The following is a 27,381-nucleotide window of genomic DNA, read 5'->3' as shown; positions in this document are numbered from 1 at the left end:
AGCAACTGGTGACATTTTATTGTTTATAGATTCTTGGAGTTGGTTCACTAATCTAGCACTCATTCCCTAACTACTTAAATAATACAAAAAGAATGCCTACCTAATATACAATAAGAGTTCAAGTTATAAAAAATGGACAGGAAAGGATTACAGGAAATTGGTGCTTTTAGGGACTGCAGAGAAATTTATCCTGGCTGCCTAGTGGATGAGCATAACAACAAAGTATGAAACAGAAATTAGCAATGAATGTCAACAACAGATGAGAAATGAAAATGATAAATTAGAAGTTTCAGAGAGATCATTCAGCTAGGCAAGAGATATGTAAAGAGAAACACATGGCCCAGTCATATTGCAGTGACCACTGCCTATGTTCAACATCAACATGCCGTAACCACTCACAGATAGCAAGTGGCAGCTCTACCTATGCAGTATATGTAAAGTGTGTTGAGGGAAACAGAAAACAGAGCAGTCGTTATCACAATGTGACAATGGAGCGATTTATCTGATGTCCGAAAGGGCATGATCATTCGCTTTTGGGCCTAGGGTGGAAACATTTCCAAAATGGCCAAATTTGTAAACTGTTTTCATGCCACTGTGGTTAAAGTATACCGTGTATGGAAAATGGAGTATCCAAAACCAGTGCTGAGACAAATGTGATGCACCAAAGGCCATATATAACAGGGATGGACAATAGCTGTGGAAATGAGTAAGTGTGGAAAGACATGCAACTGTTGAGTAACTGGCTGCCCAGATGAACCAAGGGGTACTAACAGTGTCTTGTCAATGATTGGTTCAGCGAATGTTGCTGTGTATGGGTTCTGCAGCAGATGCCTGGTTCAGGCACCCATGCTGATTGCTGTTCATCAGTGAAAAGGCTGTAATTTGCACACTGGTACTGAAACCAGATGGCCACAGTGGCAACAAGTGGACTTTTCAGATTAATCATCGATTTGTATGGAATGAAACATCTAAAAGCAAACACACTGCAAGAATCATCAGAAGGCTCCAGGCCAGAGGAGGGAGCATTATGGTCTGTGAAATGTTTTCATGGTGTTCCCTGGGTGATTTCATCAGTTTGGAAGACACAATGGAACAACAACAGTACAGAGTGCATTCCATAAGTAGTGTGACCAATTTTTTTCTGACGCAACGGTACACCACAGCGTGTTGTAACTGGCTGGACTAAGTGGAGGGGGGTGTTAGCTTCGAAACGCTCTTTGTCTCATTCAGCTGCGAGCTGCTGGAGAGCCAGGACGTGTGTTTCTGTCAACCCCATTTTGAGTCTATGTAACACGGTACAATGGATCATTCTGTAGAACAACGGTACGGTATCAAATTTTGTGTTAAACTTGGGAAGTCCGACACCGGAACATTTCCATTACTTCAGCATGCCTTTGGGACTGATTGCTTGTCCAAATCACAAGTTTTCTGATGGCACAAGTCGTTCATGGAGGGCTGAGAGGAGATCACTGATGAACCTCACAGTGGACGGCCATCAACCACACGAGTTGACGAAAATGTGACACGTGTGCATGATTGTTTGAACTCTTAAAGACGGCTGAGCCTTCAATTGATAGCACAAACTCTAAACATGTCAAAAACAACCGTTTTTCACATTGTGATTGAAGATTTGAACATGAGAAATGTGTGTGCCAAACTCGTCCCAAAAGTGTTGACTGACAAACACAAGCACATGCGAGTGCTTTGGTGCCGAGAAATGTTGGAAGTGTGTGAAAACGATCCCCATTTTTTAAAATCGGTTATCATTGGTGATGAATCATGGATTTCTGAGTACAACCCTGAGACAAAAAGGCAGAGTTCAGAGTGGCACATCCCATCATCGCCCTGTCCCAAGAAGGCATGCATGACCAAGTCCAGGATCAAAACCATACTCATTGTCTTCTTTGACATCAGAGGCATTGTCCACCATGAATTTGTACCTACCGGGACTACAGTGAACTCTTCTTTCTACTTGGAAGTGTTCAAAAGACTGAAAAGGAGGGTCTCGCGCTGCCGAAGCGACATCAAGGACACGTGGTAAGTTCACCACGACAATGCGCAGAGTCACACCGCCTTCACTGTCAACGACTTCCTGGCCAGGACCAAGACCCCATTGGTTCCCCAGCCTCCCTACAGTCCTGACCTGGCTCCTGCTGACTTTTTTTGTTTCCTCAGTTAAAAGGAGTCATGGAAGGAAAACATTGGGACAGGATTGAAAGCATCCAGGCGCATGTTACATCAGCTCTAAAGGACATTCTGGAAAAGGCATTCCAGGATGCCTTCCAGGCATGGAAACACTGACACCAGAGGTGTATCGATGCAAGACGGTGCTATTTTGAAAATTTTTGATTATTTGTACGAATATATTCAATAAATGATTTTTTATGAATTTGGTCGCATTACTTATGGAACGCACCTTGTATATTATTGGGGACCATGTCCACCCCTACATGCAGTTTGTTTCTCCTCAGTACAGTGGCATCTACAAACAGGACAATGCAACATATCACAAATCTCACAGTGTACATGCGTGGTTTGAAAGCACCAAGATAATGTTGCTGTATCCCTCGGCCACCAAATGTCAATCAAGAAGCTGGGACTACCTCAGTCAGGCTATGAGCACTAGGAATTCTCAACCAAGAAACGTAGCACAGCTGGTCACAGCACTCTAGTTGGAATGGCTCCATATCATTCTCAGTACCTCATTGACTCTCTTCCTGCACACCTTACAGCAACCCGCACTGCAAAAGGTGGTTATTCAGGCTTTCAACAGGTGGTCTCATTAATGTGATTGGGCGGTGTATATGTAATTGAGACAAAGGGCAGAGATGCTGAAAAATGAAAGAAGGAAAAACTAGTGGAGGGCAATAACAGAGAAGAAACAAAGGAAAAACAGCAGTAATTGAATACTACAAAATGTATATATTTGTGTGTGTGTGTGTGTGTGTGTGTGTGTGTGTGTGTGTGTGTGTGTGTGTGTGAGAGAGAGAGAGAGAGAGGGGGGGGGGGGGGGAGAGAGAGAGAGAGAGTGGGGTGGGCGGCATGCATATACGGGTAGATTAGGAGGCATTCATGAGGCTGAAACAAGTGGGCAATAGGAACAAATCACATATAATGTTGCAAAATCTCACTTTGAAAGTTTGAAGCTTTGGTACTGGTTGCAGAAATCTCAGTTACCCAATGGCAAAACAAGTATAGATTGTCTGTTTGTGTCAAATTTTTCTTACTAAGAGATTTGTAATCACCATGTTGCTATTGAAACATTGTCTGTGAAAGCTTTTCTACTGTCTGCTGCCATACTAATTCCGAAGTCAGTGATTGCAAAAAGCCCAAACTGAGCCACAATTGAACAAAGAACAACTATCTTTATATATCTGCTTGTGTCTGTGTATGTGCAGATGGATATGTGTATGTGTGCGAGTGTATACCTGTCCTTTTTTCCTTTTTTCCCCCTAAGGTAAGTCTTTCCGCTCCTGGGATTGGAATGACTCCTTACCCTCTCCCTTAAAACCCACATCCTTTCATCTTTCCCTCTCCTTCCCTCTTTCCTGATGAGGCAACAGTTTGTTGCGAAAGCTTGAATTTTGTGTGTATGTTTGTGTTTGTTTGTGTGTCTATCGACCTGCCAGTGCTTTCATTATATATGATGTAACTTACCAAACGAAAGCATTGGTATGTTGATAGAAACACAAACAAACACAAACACACACACAAAATTCAAGTTTTCGCAACCCACGGTTGCTTCATCAGGAAAGAGGGAAGGAGAGGGAAAGACGAAAGGATGTGGGTTTTAAGGGAGAGGATAAGGAGTCATTCCAATCCTGGGAGCGGAAAGACTTACCTTAGGGGGAAAAAAGGCCTGCCAACCCAAAGTTTGGTACAGATTTATTGATGACATCTTCATGATCTGGACTCACAGTGAAGAAGAACTCCAGGATTTCCTCTCCAACCTCAACTCCTTTGGTTCCATCAGATTCACCTGGTCCTACTCCAAATCCCATGCCACTTTCCTTGACGTTGACCTCCATCTGTCCAATGGCCAGCTTCACACATCCGTCCACATCAAACCCACCAACAAGCAACAGTACCTCCATTATGACAGCTGCCACCCATTCCATATCAAACAGTCCCTTCCCTATAGCCTAGGTCTTCATGGCAAATGAATCTGCTCAAGTCCGGAACCCCTGAACCATTACACCAACAACCTGAAAACAGCTTTCACATCCCACAACTACCCTCCCGACCTGGTACAGAAGCAAATAACCAGAACCACTGACAGGATACTTTCCGGGACTGGATCAGACTCTGAATGTGGCTCTCCAACAGGGATACGACTTCCTCAAATCCTGCCTTGAAATGAGATACATCCTTCATGAAATCCTCCCCACTCCACCAAGAGTGTCTTTCCGCCGTCCACCTAACCTACGTAACCTCTTGGTTCATCCCTATGAAATCCCCAAACCACTTTCCCTACCCTTTGCCTCCTACCCTTGTAACCGCCCTCAGTGTAAAACCTGTCCTATGCACCCCCCCACCACCACCTGCTCCAGACCTGTAACCTGGAAGGTGTACACGATCAAAGGCAGAGCCACGTGTGAAAGCACCCACGTGATTTACCAACTGACCTGCCTACACTGTGAAGCTTTCTATGTGGGAATGACCAGCAACAAACTGTCCATTTGCATGAATGGACACAGGCAGACAATGTTTGTTGGTAATGAGGATCACCCTGTGGCTAAACTTGCCTTGGTGCACAGCCAGCATATCTTGGCACAGTGTTACACCGTCCGGGTTATCTGGATACTTACCACTAACACCAACCTATCAGAACTCTGGAGATGGGAACTTGCCCTTCAGTATATCCTCTCTTCCTGTTACCCACCAGGCCTCAACCTCCACTAATTTCAAGTTGCCGCCGCTCATACCTCACCTGTCATTCAACAACATCTTTGCCTCTGTACTTCCACCTCAACTGACATCTCTGCCCAAACTCTTTGCCCTTACAAATGTCTGCTGTGTCTGTATATGTGCGGATGTATATGTGTGTGTGTGTGCAAGTGTATACCTGTCCTTTTTTCCCCCTAAGGTAAGTCTTTCCGCTCCTGGGATTGGAATGACTCCTTACCCTCTCCCTTAAAAACCACATCCTTTCGTCTTTCCCTCTCCTTCCCTCTTTCCTGATGAAGCAACCATGCGTTGCGAAAGCTTGAATTTTGTGTGTGTGTTTGTGTGTGTTTGTGTGTCTATCAACATACCAACACTTTCGTTTAGTAAGTTACATCATCTTTGTAGTTAGATATATTTTTCCCGCGTGGAATGCTTCCCTCTATTATATTCATATCATTAATTTGAACCCAACAATTACGTTTGTTATTGTCACTGTTGCATTTCGAAATCTTTTCTGTCATCTTACTTTCCTTTCTGTTTTTGCAAGTAGTTTCACTTTGTATTCATCTTCTCCTTTTTACCGTAATCTACCATACAATTTTATCCTGACTATATATACTCAATAATACGTAACCCACTTCCAAACCATAACCAAAAAAATTTTTTTCCTCTTTCAACACTACCGCTGCTGTAAAATCCACCGTTCCCAGTTCACAAACAGTTCCTTTCACCCATTAAACAATCATTTCGGCTAGTTCTAACAACTTTTGCTTTATTTCCATTTCCGTTTTTTCCACATCACTGATCATTTTAGCCGCTTCCCACAGGTTTTAACGTCATTATTTCTTCGTCAGACAATTGTTAGCCTCATTTTCGTAATCTGCCACCACAATACCACTCTTTTTAATACATTTACACGCAGTTTTTTTCGAAATTTTCCCAAATTTCTCCACCCTTTAACGTGTTTTAGCGGCAACACAACCACCTAACCTTCGTGCACATCGTTGTTTACCAGCCCAAGTTCACCACAGGATCAACATAGCTCAGATTTAACCAACACGTTTTCGACTTTTTTCACACCAGATCTCCAGTTGCTTTCTAGTTCACCTTTATCTCTCCCCATATATTTTTATTTTCATTTCAGCGTCATGTTACACTTTCCACCTTCTAATACCATGTCACCTTTACAACATCCCCACAATGATCCCATTAAGTTTTATTTCCATTCCATCCGCAAACATGCCTTCACCCTAGCCACATTACGCTCCCATATTTTATTTACTCAGTCTTGTCTGACATTTGGGATTACCCCCAAAGGCCTCACACTTAAAGTTCCCATCTCTGGCTGTAACCCTTCTTTCCATCAGTCCCTATACCAGTTCCAAACTGAACAATCCATAGCCCTCACCCACCTAATCCTTCCCATACACATCAACTCAGCCAATGAACACACCCGTCAACTCCTATCCTTAATAAAAGTCCTCAATCTTTCCTCTCCCACATCCACACCGGCTGTTCAGAGCATCCTCCTACAGGCCAACTGCAAATTAGAACAGCATGCCACCCTCCACCTCAAAAAACTATCCAATCTCCTGGTTTCCCACCTCCGGAAAGGCAACTCACTCACCCTTCACAACCTTTCCAGCAAACCTCTACCTCCTCTCATTGCACACAGACCCAGTCTCTCCCATCTACTCAATCTCCCACTTCCAGCTCCATTCCCCCCAAACCCTCAAAATTCTAATCAACACAATCTGGAACCACAACACCCTAATTCAGTAGTTAACCTTTCCTCCAAACCTCTCTCCCAATCCAAAACCTCTGTCCTATCCAAAGGCCTCACCTTCAGCCCTACTCGCAGATTCAACCAAACAGCCCTCGTCAAAGATTTACTGTCCTACACTCCTACTCTCTGCTGGAAATATCATTTTGCCATAAAAAGTAGGGATATGCAAACACCAAGAGGGTTTGTTTGAATCAAAGAAGAATATCATAGAAATAGTCAAAAATCTGACTCAGTAGATTCTCAAAGAAAATTTACTATCTCTTCTTTTGTAAAGGTGAGCTACACAAAACTAACTGAGACTCAGCCTGGTTTATTTGGCAGATTGAGATGTGTTACAGAACATCCCAGAGCAGTGAAAGCTATCTTTAAGTAAGTAATCTAACCAAAGCCCAGTTTGCATAGTGTCAGAGTCCAGCTAGTTACTAACAGAGTCCAAAGAGTAAACATCTGTAAACCAAGACCATATTGAGAGCCAAACCAATAGAGCTACTGGCATGCACTTCCACTGCTTACTATGACAGAATTGCAGTTGGCTCAGACTGGCTGTGGGTGGGCTTGTATGCAGATTCTGACAGTAGCATTGTGGCAGTCGACAGTAATTTAGCACCAGCTGCTGAATTCCCATAGCCACTACATGCTGATGGCTGCTGATCAGTATGATAGGCATAAAGCTGACTTTGATTATATGCCGGAATGCCATGACTGAAGCCTACAGTATACATCATGGTCCCGTGGTGAGTGGAGAGCATCCCATGGATTCAGGTTGAGTGTGTCTCAACTCATGCACCCACACCGTGGTGTCCACTAAGAGGGGAGAGGCTTTGGCATTCAAATGTACCACCAGTAGTTGCAGCTTGTCCAAGAGGGTGTTGTGAGGGCACCCATAAAGACATTCCACTTGGCTGCAGTCTTCATTCGTGGCACCCCTGTAAGTTTGCATGAAAATACACAAGGAATTAGGTGCAGTGTTGGACATCATATCCTTCCAGAGTTTGGTCTTCAAAGTGCAGACAAAGTGTTCCTCACAACTAGGAGTGGGGTTTCGTACAAAGTCAAAGATTTTTTCTAAGGCCATGATAGTAGCAGCATAAGTGAGCCCAAATATGCAAAATCCAAAAGGAAGTGAGGAAAGGAATTGATCACAAAAAGCCACATGGAGCCCAAAAATTAAGCAGCAGAATCTAGGTGGATATGCTTTACAGCTCCACAGGATTGGGTCAAGGAGAAATCTGGTGGGGTGGTGAAGCTTGCTAGGTCTGACAGGCAGAACAGTGGCAGACGAGGGCCGTAATGTCAGAGTCAATATTAGCCATAACATGTGCTGTCATGTCAAACTTTTCATCTGGAACATGCCTCAGTGGGTAGTGTGCTGGAGACACAGCACTCACTGTTGAAGAGGGAGAGGAATTAGGTTGCAGCTGTGATACTTGGCTGAGACTTGTAACAGAACCCCTTGGTTTAGATGTAGTTGCCCCTATTGACAAAAATCATGGCTGAGAGGTGTCTTTGGCCACCCATGTTGCACAAAGTGAATGAGAATGCATAACAATGGCTCCTTGTGGGTGATGTCCGTGACATCATGTGATGTTAAAAAGAAAACTGAAATGGCTGAATCCAGACCTGAATTATGTTATAAACACACCAATTTGCATTGATCTAATGACAGATCAGGTTACATGGGGTAACAGCACTTTTTAGTGAAAATTAGACAATTACAGCATCCACCACTGGAATCAATGGGTAGTCCAGGCTGTTAATCAATGCTTTGGGGCAAACCGGATAAACAATGGTCATTGGTCCATGGCTATAAAAAATTTCTGTACATAATGGAATAATTTAAACTTCTGGAATGAATAGATTATTTGAGAGCACTGTAGCTGGTAGACACATAAGGTACCCATCAAGTTAAGAGTGATGTGAGTTTCAACATCAGTCACCTTCCCTAACCTAAATGAGAAGAGGAGCATATCTATCACAGAGATTGGTTAGGATGGTGCTAGGTCATTTGGCTTAGAAGACATGTACTGTTTCGTGGACTGCACACCCAAAAGAATAGAAAGAGCCTATCCTCAAACTTTGAAGTCAGTTACCACAAGAAAATTTACTAGACAATGATGACAGTTTTGCAAAGGTTTGTCTTGGCTGCCTACAGAGGTACCTTAAACTTAAATAAGTAGGTTGATTTAACAATAATGCAGAAGCACAAGTAATCGGGGAGCAACTTTACTGAGTGTTTGGCTATGAACACATCTAAGTACATTTTGTGGCTGCATCCTGAGAAGTCTCCCCTTCCATAGATTTATCACTCACTTGACTCACTTCAGCTGGTTGGAGGGCATTTGCAATGGTGTTGCTAAAACATACCTCTTGCAAATGTCCCTTCTTCCACACCCATGATATGTTGTACATCAGTGGGGGTATGCACTGGTTGCGTGGTGAAGGAAGCAAAGTTTATAGCCAGACAATGGTGCCGCTGCTGACATGACCCTTTGCCATTTGTCATTTGTTGATGGGATCATCTGGGCTGTGGAGAAGGTGAGGGCCCTGCTTGTGGTGGTAAAACATCCCATATGACCACTGCCAGAGAGCTGACTGCCACAACAATTTCTGCCATCATAAATGAACTCTGAGCTCTGCAAGCCATTTTATAGGCTTGGGCCATTTGTATTACTTCCCTCAGAGAAGGATTCAGTTTGCTCAATGTGTGGCGCCTGACTTCCAAGTCAGGGATAAGATGCACTGTAACATCCCTGAATAGAGTGTCAACTAATTCTGCCCACATATACATTCAGAATTGCAATTAGTACTTAATCCATGTAGGTCAGTAGCTCAATGTGAGTGAGACTGATTGGGGCCTCTTCTTTTCTGCCAAGATTCTAAGTTGCTGCCATAACAAATTTCTTCACTGAAAAATATCCCTGCAACAAAAAATATACTCTGGGCAACACAAGTTCCATCAGATACATTAGTGGCTCTAGTTTCTGTACTAGGTGATACTGTTCAGGATTTCCTGACAAGAACATAGCCATAAAATGTAACTACAGTCATTGGAAGTAAGCATCCCACTCTTCACTTTGTTCATAAAAGGGTGGAAAATCTTTAAACATGGATGGCACATAAGATGTAACTGTTGCATTCACTAACACTTGCACTGCCTATAATGTTGCTGCCATTAGCTCCTGATAACTGCTTACGGTTTGCATAAGCAGTTGCTCCATAGTTGAAGGCCCACATTCTCACCTAATCATGAAATGCTCAAAGATTGATTTGAGTGTGTGATAGGTCTCAAGCCACAGCCAGTTTTGTACGCACATACACTGCGAGCTGTGTGAAATGTGTGCTGATAGATGTCATCGTGCTGAGGAAAAACAAACTGCATGTAAGGGTGGATATGGTCCCTGAGCATAGAGACATACTTGTGTTGATCCACTGTGCCTTCCAGAATGATCAGATCATCCAGAAAATGCCACAGAAACATTCCCCAGACCATAATAAATGTAGGGTGCTTGCTATCAGACATTTCACACTGTACCCACCAACAGCCTTCTGTCCAATGGAGCATAAAACATCATTCATCTGAAGAGGCCTATTGTTACTATTCAGTGGACATTCAGTTGTGGTACTGAAATGCAAATTACAGCCTTTGTGGTAATGAAGAGCAGTCAGCAAGGATGCATGAAACAGGCGCCTGCTGTAGAGGCCCATATGCAGCAACTGTTAGGGTGACACTAATGGTAACCCCTTGGTTCATCTGGGTGGTCAATTACTCAACAGCTGTATGTTTGTTCGACCATGTACATCTCCCAAGCTGTCATTTACGCCTATCAAGTATGGCCCAAGCTGCACCACATATGCCTTAGCACTTGCTTTGGATAGTGCCATTTTGCCATGCACAGTACATTTTAACCACAGTAGCATGCAAACAGTTTACAATCTTAGCCATTTCAGAGATGCTTCCACCCTTGGTCTGAAAGCCAATCATGTTCTTTTGGACGATGATAAATCATTCTGTTTCTGCAGTATGACAATTACTACACTGTTTTCTGCGACCCCCCCCCATCCCCCCCCCCCCCCCCCCCCAACACACTCCATTACCCTCCAATGACACTGCTGCCACCTGTCATCTGTGAGTGGTTATTGCACATTGACGTCAAATGTATGCGGTGGCCACATTAATGTATTTGGAGCATATACACAGGAACCTGGCAGGTGTGCTCCTTGCGAGAAGTGCCATCTGCAGAGTGGCACCACAGCAGTTGTCAGTAACATTTCATCAGCTACTTACTTCCCATACTGGCTTTAGGTGGTGCCACTATAACCTCATAAAAAATCTATTCAGTAACTTTCAAATCTGTTTTTTCTGTTATGATGCTAGGAACAGCCTACAGTTCACTAAACAGGAGCCATTAAAGTAATGTTAAGTTTCCATTCTGGAAACATCCCCCAGGCTGTGGCTAAGCCATGTCTCCGCAATATCCTTTCTTTCAGGAGTGCTAGTTCTGCAAGGTTCGCAGGAGAGCTTCTGTTAAGTTTGGAAGGTAGGAGACTAGGTACTGGCAGAAGTAAGGCTGTGAGGACGGGGCGTGAGTCGTGCTTGGGTAGCTCAGTCGGTAGAGCACTTGCCCGCGAAAGGCAAAGGTCCCGAGTCCGAGTCTCGGTCCAGCACACAGTTTTAATCTGCCAGGAAATTTAATGTTAAGTTGATCATAAGCTGTATGGAGACTATGGGAGTCAATCTTTTCATGTGCAATGTGTAAAATGAATGGAAGAAATGTCAGTATACTTAATTTAATAGTGATTTGCAGATATACAGTGTAGGTATAGATTGCGCACTGTTCACAAACTTTATTATGAATATCAGCCAGCTGCACTACTCTTTAAATGGTTTTATTTTATAAATCTCTCACAATGAGCCCACTTTGTCCTATTGCTATCATCAGGCACTCTTACATATAATATCATTGCTGCCATGTCCTGCCATATCACTGATCCTTTGTCATCCAAGCTGTCATGAGAAAAACAGCAGCTATAAAAACCAACTAAGTCAGTTATATGTCTCCAACATACATCAAAGGAAAAACTAATAATTCTACAAAAAAGACAGGACATGGCAGCAATGATATTTCATGTAAGAGCACCTGATAATGGCAATATGCCGAAACGGGCTCATTGTAAGTGATTTATAAAAATAAAAACCATCTAAAGAGCAGTGTAGCTAGCTGATATTCATAATAATCCTGTCACTGGAGGACATATTTTGCACTGTGGGCCTCAAAGAACAAAAGTCACAAACTTGTCCGATACCCAACTTTAGAAAGCTTCACTGAGGAGAAGTAACACAGAGATTATCATCAGATTAAATGTTTCAAACTTTCTCCCAAAAGATTATCACAGTGTATGGTATTAACAGTTTATTTGTTGCACCAGGAGAAGATTCCAGCTAATGTACAGTCTTTTAGCTGTTGAAAGGAGCCTTTTCTCTAGATAATTACATTTTTTTTTCAAGAGACATTCTATAATTAGCAGTTTAGGTTGCATATTTTGAAATTAAATGAAGCACACACTGCTTAATAAGCAAAAATCATTGTGGGAGATTAGGAATTATTGGAAAAACTGAATACCTGTCACCCCTGGAAGTTTTGCTACATAACTTTTTAAAACCTGAAGTTGCTCCAGTGATGGAAGGTACACTAATATGATCTTTATTTTTCTAAACTTACTTTCTCAGTGGTTAATGTATGTGTGGCATCATAAATTGCTGGTGATCATACCAGGAGTCAGTTACACTGGTCACTATTTCCAATGCCAGATGTGCCTTATTAGTAGTCTCTAATAGAAAGCCTCTGTAGCAGCCTAGAGTACAACAGTGTTACGTTTGCTTCCATATTTTGCTGATTATTCTTTGTGCAGCAGTGTTCAGTGGTGTTTGGATATGTTAGTGATAGCTATTAAAAGGTTAAGCTAAATAACAACAGTAAACATCAAATGATCACTGTCATTTCTGCTCACCTATGTGGCTCTGAGTTCAGAATTGTTTCCTGGCTGATTGTTATCCCAAAAGAGAAATTAATTTTACCTGAACTTTAAATTATACTCAACAGAAGTGCTTTGATCCCTGTAAGATTATACACATTTCAGAATTTGCATGTGTGAGACTATGTTTGTCTGTGCGAATGAACATTAAACAATGAAAGACCTAACATTTCTGATCTACAAGTATACTTAGTCATTTTATAGTTTGAAAACACCCACAGGCACACATGTAGTAATTACAGATGTAGATGAAAGATCATAAATAAAATCATATAGGCCTACTCATCTTTCGTGGGAATAGTAGACATATCAACAGGAGTGCTTACAGAAAGTATCAATAGCAAAGTTTTAGAAATGTTTCATTGGAAGAGAGAGGTTGTCTAAAAGAGGTCAAAAAGACTCCCTTTTGTCCTATGTCTTCATGAAAGCTAATGTTAAGTACACCATGGGATGGATGAAGTACATATTCTGCAGGATGCTGGAACAGATGAAGTCACGTAATACATATGATTTTTTTTTTTCACATTACTGAACATTAGCATCTTCAGATAAAATTCTTTCCTCCTGAATTCCAGACTGTAGTCCATCATAAAAAATCATTTTGTTAAACTTATTGACCTTTTTCATTTATATATGCATAAAGCATTGTTATGTGAAGTGTTTCTGTGATGCCTGGGATAAGGGCTAGTGTATTAATGGAGGGACTGATGGATTGATTGATGAACAGATGAATACATGAGGGCAGAATTAATCATTGATAACAATGCATTACGAAGTACTTAATTGTGCCATACTAGCTTTCTGCAGATTTAAAAAAAAAAAAGCTTTCTAAACTGTAAAAGCACATGTATAAAATTTTACAAATTCCTAATAAGCATAAAGTTTTCTGAAGAATTATGTTTGATATTTTCTAGAAATACCACGCACATCGCCTCAGAAAGAGGGATCCATGGCTACGCCTGTAACTGAAGGTGGTCTGCAGACGGAGGAGATAATAGGAGGTCCTCCAGATGATGATATGCATACACCTCCATACATACAAGTGCGAGGTGTAGAAGTAGGAATAGTTCTGCTTGTACTTGTTGTCTGGGCTGGAGCAATTGCACTCTTCTTCAATCGATGGGGGAAGATTCGAATGCTTCTACCATATCAGCCTGACTACAAGGAGCAGCTTAAAGTTCCTGGTCCTCCTGTGGGTAGTGGTTGCTCACAAGGTCATGGTACAAGCCAGGCTTGTCCACAGGTGAGTTCCATTCTCATTATCACCCACTATCTTCTGGAACCAGCACTGTATTGAAGTCACAGTCTACATACAAACAGTCCAATAAGTATACAAGAAAAGAGAATATTTCCATTACCACCTTCATTGCTGATTCTCCCCTTTGTATACTTTGTGTTTTTTTCCAGTTGTCTAATGCAAAATAAGTAATTTTAGCCATAAAGTATATTTACAGAAAATACTCATCAGTGATCTGTTTGTCCAGAAAATGACCTACCAAGATTCTTTTTCACTTCCTATATCTTTTGTATCTTCTTAAATAAAATGATAGTGGCACAGTTACATAGAAATGTTGACATTGTCGATCAATAGTAGACCTATATCTGAATATTTCATCATTTCATTAAAAAAAGATTTTTTAACTCAAGTTATAAGGAGGTCAGTCTAATCAATAAAGAAACATTTAACTCAAAGAACAAACTGTCAATGCAGAAGATTCCCATATTGTGGTGCCTTTTTTCTGTTAGCCCACCAATATCTAAACCAGAAAGAAACATAGAATTTAAATCTAACTGTTCTCAGATGCTGTTATTTCAAGGAGCATGTGCTATGTTAGTAAAATGTCTGTTCACAACTTGAGATTCACATAATGATCATTGTGTCTGATTCTGTTTGTAATTGACCCCAAAATGAACATTTCACATCATAGGTTACTTTTTTTGGCTGTAGCTTCTTATCCCTTAACACAATTATATTTTCATGTTTCCTGTACCTAAAGACTTTCCATTATTCTAGTCATTTTATCATATTTGTCACCTTCCATAACTTTCTAAAAGAAACCTTTACTTAGTCCCTTCTTTCTAAATTGTGAAAATTTAACTTTTCTTCCCTCATTGGACATTTAATGACACATGGCAGAGCTTGGAGTAAAAGAGCTTGGAATAAAAGAAAGAAAGATTTGTATAGCATTGTTGGATGGCAGACCCTGAGGGGCCTAATAAGAAAGAGTTTTCTTCTTCCACTCATCATGTCCCCTTTCTGCACAGGTCAGTGTATGAGAATTGAGTCTTGGAAGTGTGCCTGTTAAGTGAAAGTGACTGTAATGGGTGTGTGTTGTGTGGTGTCATGTTTGTGTTGTATGAGAGAGGGTGAAATCCATGTCTGACACATAGCCTACTCATCTTGAATAACATCAAGGGAATTGTCAGATAAACAACCACGTCCTATGGGAAGATCACCATCAATAGTATCATCTGTCCCCATTCCATGAGATATGGCAGAGAGAGTTTTGGAAGTTACTTTAGGACACTGGAACAAAGTCTAGTGGTCAGGAACTTTACACCACCATCTCTCCTAACCTTGTCGGCCAAGTACTTGTAGAGAAAATTTCTTCCACCATCAAAAGTCCAAGTGGCAACCACCAAGTACAGCACTACCACACAGGCTTGCATTAGCAGTCTTGGCTACAGAGCTGAGTTAAGCTCAGGATGAATACTATACGTACACTCTAAAACAACTCTTGGCAAAGTGACTGACAGGAGTAGCTGCATCGATAGAAATCAGTTGCTGTTGATCAATATTGACTGCTTTCCAGTTACTACCATTTTAGCTAATAGGCAACATTTCATTTAATGCATTTCACATATCAGTAACAGATGATTTAAAACCCAACATCATACAACATTTCAAAAATCTTTAACTGTACGATCACATAGACATAGACCGAACGAACACAGTACTGTCTGTTGGGAAAAGCTGCAGAGAACATAAAGCAGTCACTACTGATCGAGGTCACTCTACTTCCGTGAATTCAGTTACTTCCTTCAGCTATCAAGAGTCTTCTTAGAGCGAGTCTACTGTACAAAAAACTAAATCAGTAACATATTCCTGTTGGGGTGGAAGCACTGAGCATTAGATATGAACATAAATAAGAACATGAACTTAGTGAATAGCTTGTTATATAATTCCTTGCAATTTTTTTAGACTCAGTCATAGTAATATGCTAGAACTGTGTAGTAAGTGTCAAACATGTTTTTCATGGACAGAATGTCATTATTCCTTAAAAAATGTGTGTTTTTCTCTTCAGAGCCCCGATATGCATACTGTCCTGGCAGTGTTGTTGTCAGTATTGCTCTCTCTCTCTCTCTCTCTCTCTCTCTCTCGTGTGTGTGTGTGTGTGTGCGTGTGTGTGTGTGTGTGTGCGTGTGTGTGTGTTTGTTTGTTTCATAAAGTCGAACGCATGTGTGTAAGCTCAGTTACTATCTTCAGGTCCTTGTTTGTGTTGCTGTCCACTTCTCAGCAGATGATGCCATGTCACTAGTAATTCATTAACAAGAAAACACTTACCTTCATTTGTTTGCTTTTGCAGAACTGTTGTTATTAACATCTGCTGTACCAGATATGGCTCATAGTTTTGTTCTTTATCAGTTGACTCCTGGTGTCAATTTCTATCTCTGATCATATTTTCTTCTGAGTTCAAGAGCATAATGCCTGCTTTTCACACAGTCACTTCTGTATTTGTGCACACAATATATGTTTGCTGTTAGGAAAAGAGTTTGATATCATTATGTGGATGAAATACGCATTTTAACACTGTTGCTGCACATGACTGCATCTCATATTCATCTCTGACAATCAATACATATGAATTTGTTGTGTCTAAGTAATCCTTTACAATACAACAGTTATAGAAACTCGGGTAGCATCTGAGAAAGAATCAGATGATTTTTATTGTTTCATGTTTTCTCTCCACACTGTTCATTTGTGAATTCTTCATCTTATTCTTCTAATTTTAGTTCATTGGTGTTTTTTTTTAATTCATACATTACATCTCAATTTACAGTAAAAATGAAAAATGGAGAAGTCAGACAATATAATAGAATAATAGCTGAAAAATGACTGAAGATCACACCCAGAGATTTATCATCATGATTTTCTCTGTGTATGATTCTTTTTTTTTTTTTAATCTCTATTTCGGCTTCAGTCTCCTACTGTTATCAGCTCACTTCTAGAGTTTTATAGACTGTAGTATTGAAAGCAGTTTCATTTCATTAAATCTGACTATCAGTTCATATTAGATTTTCATACAGTCTAGCTTTGTTATGATTTTCCTGCTTCCATTAGATGATATAGACATAACTCCCAAAGGAATCATATGTCCTCAGTAACATTTCTCCATCTGAGACACTTTTAAAAACAGAAAAAGATTTCTGCTCAGGCACATAGCATAACTTAAACCAAGTTTCATCATGCTTTGGAACTATAAGTCCTACAGAGAAGAAAACAAAATTCAATCACTTTAATGTGCAGCTAAACCTCCTAATAATGCATTTTTCCACTGAAGGTTCCCTGTAAGCCTAGCAGATGTGACTAAGTCTGGAAATTTCACATTGATACTCTTCAGTTTCATGGCAAAGACTCATAAGCACAGTGACATGTTCAGACAGAAGAACTTTAATTATTGATGAAAAGTGTATACCTGACAAGAATTAACTAATATCTGCCCCCCCCTCCTCCCCCACCCAGAAAAAAGCTGACATCATTGTGCAAATCATATGGATTGATGATAACTCTGTTTATAAGGTTCTGTCACAAAAAAAGTAAATTTTTAAGTCAGAGAAGCCAACCAGGCAACATGATAACAGACACTATGTGGAGTTTGTACTACGTACATCACTACATTGAAGCATGGTAACAGTCTTATACATACCAAATTGTTCAGTTGATATGTTAATTCCTGTAATTTCTGTGAACAGCTGCAGGTAATATTTGTGTTTCAGTCTTAGGACAGACAACAGAATCCATCACAAAAAATCATTTCAGCAAATGTTATGGTACTGCTAAGCCTTTGATGTGGTAAAGACAGCTATTCCTGATCCTTCCAGAAGTGTTTTGTAGGAGAGTCGGTATTTAATATGGAATTTTTCATGTGTGCGTATGTGTTTTATTGTGTGTGTGTGTGTGTGTGTGTGTGTGTGTGTGTGTGTGTGTGTTTGTATGTGTAAAGGGAAACCAGGTCTGAGAGATTGATTGAGGGCATAAAGAACAGTCACCACCTCAGCAGAACAGTCTACAGTACAGCAACCTGTATTAGTTTCAGTTTCACATACTTTTACCGATTCCATACGAAATGTTGGCACTAGCTGATTTACCTATACATAAAAGGAAAATGTACCTCCCTACTATATAGAAATGCCACAACACCCAGTCTACTTTATGTCTACACTTTTCCAGTTTAATTACATATACAGCATAATGCCGTTTGGCGAATGATTATTGTTTAATTCTATGAACTTACACAAACTGCTACCTGTTCAATACAGAATTGCCCCCCATATTCATGATAAGATGTTTCTTTAGGTATAATAAAAATATATAAGTTTTGGAAATAATTCTCTTTTTTGGTTATGTGCAGAAAAGTCAAAATGAATTTCTTAATGAACAGTAATATTGAACATCTCCATTTTTACAAAAATTGTAAAGACTCTTTGTGGACTTTTCTTAGCCCATTAAAGGTGCAGGTGCTGGTACCAGAAGACTGTGGTGTTGTGCATAAGTGGGCTTAATCCTCTAAATGCATTTTTAATAGCCAACACCTGGGAAGCTGAACTGTTAAACTGAATTAGATGTGTACCATGAAATGAAATTAATTATTGGATATGATCTTAATGGTACATATCATGTCACATCTTATGAGAATTATAATTATGTATGAAAACATTGTTCTTTCTCATTCTTATTAGGTTGATAATTAAAGATATAATTTTGTACTCAATATGGAAGAGGATTGATTTTAAGATACTTGTTGCCCATGACTGAACAATAGGGTAAATCATTAGAAAATTTCTCTGTAAATAAATTTTATACTGTACATTTTTACATAAAGAGACTCAAGATTAGCTGAAAAAGGATTTTAATTAGGACACAGTTTTGATTTTGCCTAAGGCATTACAAGAAGCATCAGTTTTTATCTGAAATAAGTAGAACTGATACCTTGTCACTTGAAAGTATTCACCCAGTACTTTCAATAATAAAAAACGTGGTTTATGCAGGCTCTTTATATCTACACCTATTTCCATATTCTGCAGAACATTGTGAAGTGCTTGGCAGAGGGTACATCCCATTTTACCAGTTATTAGAGCTCTTTTTTTCCATTCCATTCATGTATTGAGCATGATCAGAATGATAGCTTAAATGCCCCTGTGCACACTGTAATTAACAAAATCTTGTCTTCATGATATTTATGGGAGTGACTCATGAGGGTTGTGATGTTATTCCTAGATTCATCACTTAACGTTGGTTCTAGAAACTTTTTAAGTAATTTTTGTGGGATAGTTAGTGTCTGTCCTCCAGCATCTGCTAGTACAGTCCTTTCAGCATCTTCATGACACTGGCCCGTGGGTCGTACAAACCTGTGACCATTCATGTTGTGTTCTCTATATTTGTTGAATATCCCCTTAGCCCTATTTGATATGAGCCTTGCACACTTGAGCAATATTCTAGGATGGGTGGCACAAGTGTTTCATATGCATCATCCCTTGTAGACTGGTTCCATTTCATATACCTACAAATCATTAAACCTAGTTGACCAATTCCAACTGTTGGTATTGATATTACAGTCATAGGATACTTTGTTTTTGCATTTTGTGTAGTGTGCAATTTTCCTTTATGAACATTTAAAGCAAGTTGCCAGTCTTTGTACAACTTCGAAATCTTATCAAGACCTGACTGAATAGTTGTGTGGCTTCCTTCAGACAGTAGTTCATTGTAGATAACTGCATCATCTGTGAAAAGTATGAGGTTACTCTTAATATTGTTCACAAAGCCATTAATGTACAACATCAATAGCAAAGATCAGAACTACTTACCTAGGGCACTCCAGAAGCTGTTTCTCCACCTTTTGATAGCAATCCATTGTAGATAGACTGCTACATCCTCCTTACCAAAAAAGGCTTCACCAATCACAAATTTCACTTGATGTGCCATACAGTCATATTTTCAATAATAAGCATAGATGTACTCAATCAAATACTTTTCAGAAATGGAAAAATACTGCATCTACTTGAGTGCCTTGATATAAAATTTTCAGTGTGTCACATGAGTAAAGTGGGAGCTGGGTTTCACATAATTAGGTTTTTGGAACCCATGCTGTTTGGAGGTCATTCTGTTCCAGGTACCTCATTAAGTTTGAGTTCATAATACGTTCTAGGATCCTATAACAAATGGATGTTAAAAATGTTAGATGCTAACTTTGTGGATCATTTCTGCTATCCTTCTTGTAGGTGGCTGTGACCAGTGCTTTCTTCCAATTACTGTGCACAATTTTTTGTTCTGAGGACCTTCAATAGATTATAGTTAAAAGAGTGGCTCATTCAGCTCCAAATTCAATATAGAATATGACAGGGATTCCATCGGACCCTGGAGATTTTACAATTACAGCTGTTTCTTAATGCCATTGACACTAATATCAATTTCACTCATAGTTTCAATGGTATGAGAATTAAATCAGATCAATACTCCGGGGATTTCCTTTGTAAAGGAATGTTTGAAAATTAAGTTAAGCATTTCTGCTTTTTCTTTGCCTTCTTCAGTTTCAGTTCCTGCCTGATCCATGAGTGAGTGGATACTTGTTTTGGTGCCTGTAACCACCTTTAGATATGACCAGAATTTCTTTTGGTTTTGTGAAAGATCTTTCAACAATATTCTTCTACAGTAATCACTGAAGGCTTTACACATTGTTCTCTTGACAGTGTCTCACTATCAACACCCCTATCCTTTGTTTTACATTTATTATGCAGTAGTTACTGTTTCTTTAGGAATTTCTTTCAGTTTCTGTATACAATGCAGGGTCCATCCCATCACAACCTGTTCTGCTGGGTACATATCTATCCAGTGCATGGTCAACAATATTAGGAAAGGGAGAGATCGCTACTCATCATAAAAATGACACGTTGAGTTGCAGACAAGCATAATGAAGAGCCTGTTACACATTAAGCTTTTAGTCAATGCCTTCTTCAAAAAATAAAACACACACACACACATTCACACAAGTAAGCACAACTCGCACACACATGTCCATCATCTCTGGCAGCTCAGACTGGAATGCAGCTGTCACATTGTGTGGCAGTCTGGAGAGGGGCAGGGAGGGGGGAGGGATATCAGGATATGGGGAGTGGAGTGGAGGGGGAGGAGGGGAGAAGAGTATGTCTGATGATGCATGCAGGGACTAGATTGAGATGTAAGACTGCCAGATGCAGTGTTGTGAGACTGTGGGAACTGAGAGGTGGGGGGGGGGGGGGGGGGGCACCAGAAAAGGAGAGGAACAGCGAAGGGAAAAGACTGGTGGTTAAAATTGCAGAGAGTAACACTCAATGAGGGTGAGGGGACATGAATAGGGAGCAGGTGATAGCACACAGAGAGCGGGAACTGTTGCACCGAGGGTGTGGGGACATTAGTTGACCGTACATTGAGGCCGGAATAATTTTGGAAGTGGAGAATGTGTTGTGTGGCTATTTCCCACCTTCTAAGTTCAGAAAAGCTTGTTGTGCAGGGGAGGATCCAGATCACCCAGGTTGCAAAGCAGCCGTTGAAATCAAACATGTTATGTTTAGCTCCTTGTTGTGCCACAGTGTGGTATACCAAGCTCTTAGGCAGAGTTTGACAGTGGCCATTCATCCTGGTGGACAGCTGATTGGTAGTCATACCAATATAAAAATCTTTGCAGTGATTGCAGCAGAACTGGTATATGACATGGCTACTTTCACAGGTGGCCCAGTCTCTGCTGGGGTATGATAAGCCTGTAAGAGGACTGGAATAGGAGGTGCTGGGTGGGTGGATTGGGAGGTCTTGCACCTGAATCTTTCACAAGGGTATGATCCCTGTGGCAAGGACTTGAGACTGGAAATGGCATAGGGAAGGACTAGGATGTTGTAGAGGCTGAGTGGGTGACAGAACATCACTTTAGAAAGGGTAGAAAGAATCGTGACTAGGATGTCCCTCATTTCAGGTCATGATGGTGGGTAACTAAAGCCCTGGAAAAGGGTGTGGTTCTGTTGTTCCAGTCCAGTGTGGCGTTGGGTGACAAAGTGGGAGGTGGGTGGATTGGAGGTATGAGGGAAAGGGCTCAGGAGATCTGTTTGCAGACTACGTCTGGGGTATATTACCTGTCTGTGAAGGTATTGGTGAAATCTTATGCATATTAGGCAATGGAGTTCTTGTCACAGAAGATGAGCCATCACTGGGTGGTCAGGCTGTATGGTAGGGATTTTTTGGTGTGGAAGGAATGGTAGCTGTTGAAAAACAGGTACTGTTGGTGGTTGGTGGGTTTAATGTGGACAGAGGTGTGGATAAGCCATTAGAGAACAGGAGGTCAACATCCAGGAAGGTGGAACACTGTGTTGGGGAGGACCAGGTGAAGTGAATGGAAGAGAAGGTCTTGAGGTTGTCAGGGAATGAAGATACATTGTCTTGTCCCTGAGTTCAAATCATGAAGATATCATGAATGAACCTGAACCAGGCAAGGGGTTTGGGGTTTTGGGAGGCTCGGAAAGTTTCCTCTAGATGACCAATGAACAGGTTAGCATAGGAGGGTGTCATTCATGTACCCATGGCTGTGCCACAGAATTCTTTGTATACCTTCCCTACAGAGGAGAAGTAGTTGTAGTTTAGGATAAAGTTACTAAGATGCGTGGGGCATAGGGATCCAGCTGGTAGAGGGGTGGGGATGGTGGAGAGTTGGTGGAAGAAGTGGTTGGTATTTTTGACATGGGAGGATAGATTATGGGCAATTAGTTGTAGGTGTTGGTCAGCGAGGGCTGAAATTCCTTCAGTGGGGGCACAATTACCAGCCACAACGGGGCCTCCAGGAGTGTTGGGTTTGTAGATTTTGGGGAGCATATAGAAGTTGGGTGTGTGGTGTGTGGTAGGGGTGAGGAGGGAGATGGATTCAGGGGAGAGGTTCTGTGAAGGGCCTAAGGCTTTAAGTCATATTGGACTCCTCGGATTAGATCAATCTGGCAGAGTCTATAGATGAAGGAGTCACATAATTGACAGAGGCCTTCCACCATGTAGTCACTGTGATTCATAACAAAGTTGAATGTCTCTGGCAGTTACCTGACTCCTCCAACTATAAACTCTGCCAGAGTGCTCCCATCACTGCCTAAAGCCTTAGACCCTTGCTGGAACCTCTCCCCTGAATCCATTCCCCTCTTCATCCCCATGACACTCTGTGCATTCACCTTCTACATGCTCCCCAAAATCCACAAACCCAACACATAATAAACTGAAACACCTGCAGTCATTCTTTTTACATTATTTTATTATATGGCAACCAGTTTCGGTGCCTCAATACGCTGTCTTCAGGCCTCAGCTGGCGCTGAGTGGTTGAACTCCAATCATATACATGATCCCATCAGTGGCCAACACCTATGAACTGGCTTCTGTCGAATACTGTAACAGCAAAATCATGTCTGCAACCATCAACTACCAATGATAAGAGTTCACAGACTCAGTGTCAGTTAAGACCCAGAAGATCAAAGACCACAACTGGTTGCCATACAATAAAATAACATCAAAACAAAGGATGCAGGTGTTTTGTTTTATTACATAAGTGAACAAAGTCCCAAAAACCATTAGTCACAAGGATGAACATACAAAAACGAACCCAAGAGTCATGAAAGAAAAATTGTAGCTGGTTATTGTGTAGCCGTGAACGAATTTCGGCCCTCTTTGAGCAACGCATCCAACCAATTGCCTGAAATCTACCCTTCCATGTCAAAGATACCAACCACTTCCTTCACTGACTCTCCACCATTCCCACCCTTTACCTCCTGGATTACTGTTGACTGAAATTCCCTATACACTAACATCCCTCATGCCCATGGACTTGCAGCTATTGAACACTACCTTTCCAAGCATCCTTCAGACTCTAAACATACTATCTCAGCCCTCATACATGTTACTAGGTTTATCCTAAAACACAACTACTTCTCCTTTGAAGGTAAGCTGTACAAACAAATTTGGTGCCTAACCATGGGCACCCATATGGCACACTCCAATACCAACCTGTTTGTGGTTATCTAGAGGAAACATTCATAGCTTCCCAAAATTCCAAAACCCTGGTCTGGTACAGGTTTATTGATGATATCGTTATGATCTGGATTCAGGGCCAAGACATCGTACCTTAATTCCTTGAAAATCATAAAACCGTCACTCCAATTCGCTTCACCTGGTCCTTCTCAACATAGCTTGCCACCTTCCTGAATGTTGACCTCCTCCTCTCTGATGGCTCATCCACACCTCTGTCCACATTAAATCCACCAACCACCAACAGTAGCTGCTTTTCAACAGCTGCCATCCCTTCCACACCAAAAAATCCCTCACATTCAGTCTTAAAACCCAGGGACGGAGTATCTGCAGTGACAAGAAGTCCCTTGCCCAGTATGCTCAAGGTCTCACCAAGGCCTTCAAAGACAGATACTATCCCCCAGATGTAGTCCACAAACAAATCTCCCATGATACTTCCCCATACACATCCAATTCTCCGAACGCCCCTAGGAACCAGCTGCAAAGGAGCAGTCCCTTAACCATCCAATATCACCCTGAACTAGAATAAGTGAATTACATCCTTCACCAGGGCTTTGATTACGTATCATCAGGCACTGAAATGAGCAGTTTCCTATCCAAATTTCCTTACCACCCTTCCTAAACTGATGTTCCATCACACAGCCAACATCGATAGCATCCCAGTCCATACCTATGCCACTTCCAATCCCAACCCCTTGGCACAGGGATCATATCCCTGTGGAAGATACAGATGCGAGACCTGCCCAATCCACTCTCCCACCACTTCCTATTGCAGTCCTGTTCACAAGCTTATCCTACCCCATCAGAGGGTAGGCCACCCGTGAATGTAGCTATGTCATACACCAGATCTGCTGCAATCATTTCACAGCTATTTATGTTGATATGACTATCAACCAGCTGTCCACCAAGATAAATGGCCACTGCCAAACTGTGCCCCTTGAGCATGGTAGACCACCCTTTGGCACAACATGCACCTGAACATGATATGTTTGACTTCAAAGGCTTCTTTGCGATCCAGGCCATCCGGATTCTCCCCTCCATCACCAGCTTTGCTGAGCTGTACAAACAGGAGTTAGGCCTACAACATGTTCTTTGCTCCCAAAACTATCCCGGTTCAAGCTACAGTGAACCTACCATCCACACATCCTTCACACTAACATTTTCCACCCCCTCTGTCCCATCACCACCTTCCTATTCACATCCCCTCACCGTCACTGTGTGCTACCCTCTGCTATCACACCCGGCCATGTTTGCTCTTCCCTGCTCCTCTCCTCTTCTGCTTCCCCCTCCCCACCTCCCTGCTCCACTGTCTCCTGACCCTGTACCTGTCAGTTTTGTCATGAGTCCATCTAGTCCCTCCATGCTCTGCCAGACAGTTCCCTTCTCTCCCTCCCCCCCCCCCCACCCCTCTCCTTTTGTACCATGCTCTCCCAGCCTCTTCCCTGCCCCACTCCAGATTACCTCACAGCCTGACAATTCAATTCTGGTCCAAGCTGCCAGAGATTGCAGTCCCGTGTACATGAGGTGTGCTTGCTTGTGTGAATGTGTTGTGACTTTTCTATTCTGTGGAAGGCTTTGGCCAAAAGCTAAATGTGTCACAGTCCTTTTGTTGTGCCTGCCTACAATTCAATGTGTCCTCTTCATGATGACGCAGTCTACCCTTTTCCTAATATTGTTAATATTCCAACCTAGAGTGTCCAGTGTGTGGCCAACTATTTTTCTAAACTTGAGCCTCTACATGCTCCTGTCCTGAGCTAAAAGTTTCAAGTTCCTCATTGAGATACGACCCTACTACTTCTTCATCTTATTTACTGAACATCTAATTTTTTTATACTTATTTTAGTTTAGTCTAGTCTTCTCCACACTGCCCTCAGTAAAGTAGCACTAGCAGTGGTATGTTTGTAGTTAAGGCTATATTTATGACTGATTGCAGCTATGCTGTTTTAATGTAGTTTCTCTGTACTTCTAGGTTATTACTCAGTCTCATTAAGAATATTAGTAGATTTATGACCCACAACAATGAAAGCAGTTTCCTCTGAGATTAATGTGCATGTAGAAAGAAGGATCTGGACACATTAGTATAGCATGTACCATTATAACTCTCGTATTATGGTTCATTGTCCCTTTTAGAATACTGTTGAATTTGCATGATCTTTGCTCATAATCAGTTGAGATGATACGTAATTGCAGGGTTATATTACAGTATATTAGGCTTATTTCAGTTTACAAGTTTCCCAGTTGCCTGAGGTAGATTGCGATGTGAACATATCTTTTAACTATATTCAGATCAACGTAATTGTGATTGTGAGGTGCAAGAGTGCAGCGATGTACCCTCAGCTAAGTTTCAGAGCTGACAAGCAGTGACTGTCAGGGAAATGGTCAGTAACTGTTTTATGTGTGATTTCTAGAGACTCTGCTCAGTGGTCATACTGACACCAAAATGGAAGATAACATATAAAATGCCAAAACAATGAATTCATTCTTCCAAAATTGATTAACTACAGTCTCCCATAATACAGTTCCTCCTTTCAATCATCACAAAAATGGCAGATATAGAGATAGATGATCATGGACTAGAAAATCAACTACACTTAGTCAGCAAAGGACAGGTCTTGAATGGATACTTGTATGAATATATATGTTGATAAGCCAAAACATTATAACCACCTGCTTAATAGTGTTGGTCCCAATTTGAATTAGAAAATCAACTGCAGTTAGTCAACAGAGGATAGGAGTTGAATGGATACTTTTATGAGTATGTACATCAATATGTCAAAACACTATAACCACTTACTTAATAGTGTGCAGTTCGAGTTTTGGAACATTGATTCAACGCATCCTTGGCAGATTACTAGACATACATGGCACTTCATGTCTATGCAAGGATTGCCCAACAACCATAAACTATGTGCCAGTTTAAACTTCCTGGCAGATTAAAACTGTGTACCGGACTGAGACTTGAACTTCTACCTTCCAAACTTCACGGAAACTCTCCTGCGAGGAGAAAGGCAAAGGTCCCAAGTTCAAGTCTCAGTCTGACATTCAGTTTTAATCTGCCAGGAAGTTTCATATCAGCACACACTCTGCTGCAGAGTGAAAATCTCATTCTGGAAACATCCCCCAGGCTGTGGCTAAGCCATGTCTCTGCAATATCCTTTTCTTCCAGCAATGCTAGTTCTGCAAGGTTTGCAGGAGAGCTTCAGTGAAGTTTGGAAGGTAAGAGATGAGATACTGTCAGAAGTAAAGCTGTGAGGATGGGGCGTGAGTCATGCCTGGGTAGCTCAGACAGTAGAGCACTTGCCCATGAAAGGCAAAGGTCCCGAGTTTGAGTCTTGGTGCGGCACATAGTTTTAAGCCACCAGGAAGTTTCATA

General features: G+C 41.3%; 1 protein-coding gene across 2 annotated transcripts in view; it reads left to right on the top strand.

The window, feature by feature from the left end:
* The window catches only part of LOC126252924 (fibronectin type III domain-containing protein 5-like), a 191,071-nt gene that overhangs the window by 152,636 nt on the left and 11,054 nt on the right, over window positions 1-27,381 (top strand). For both annotated transcript variants that reach the window (XM_049953915.1, XM_049953914.1), the window contains one exon: window positions 13,621-13,949. In XM_049953915.1, the coding sequence (XP_049809872.1) occupies window positions 13,621-13,949 (329 nt within the window). The remainder of the gene's footprint in view (window positions 1-13,620; window positions 13,950-27,381) is intronic.

The sequence above is a fragment of the Schistocerca nitens genome, chromosome 4 (assembly GCF_023898315.1).
Source record: "Schistocerca nitens isolate TAMUIC-IGC-003100 chromosome 4, iqSchNite1.1, whole genome shotgun sequence".
Classification (NCBI taxonomy): domain Eukaryota; kingdom Metazoa; phylum Arthropoda; class Insecta; order Orthoptera; family Acrididae; genus Schistocerca; species Schistocerca nitens.
This window is presented reverse-complemented; position numbering and strand designations above follow the sequence as displayed.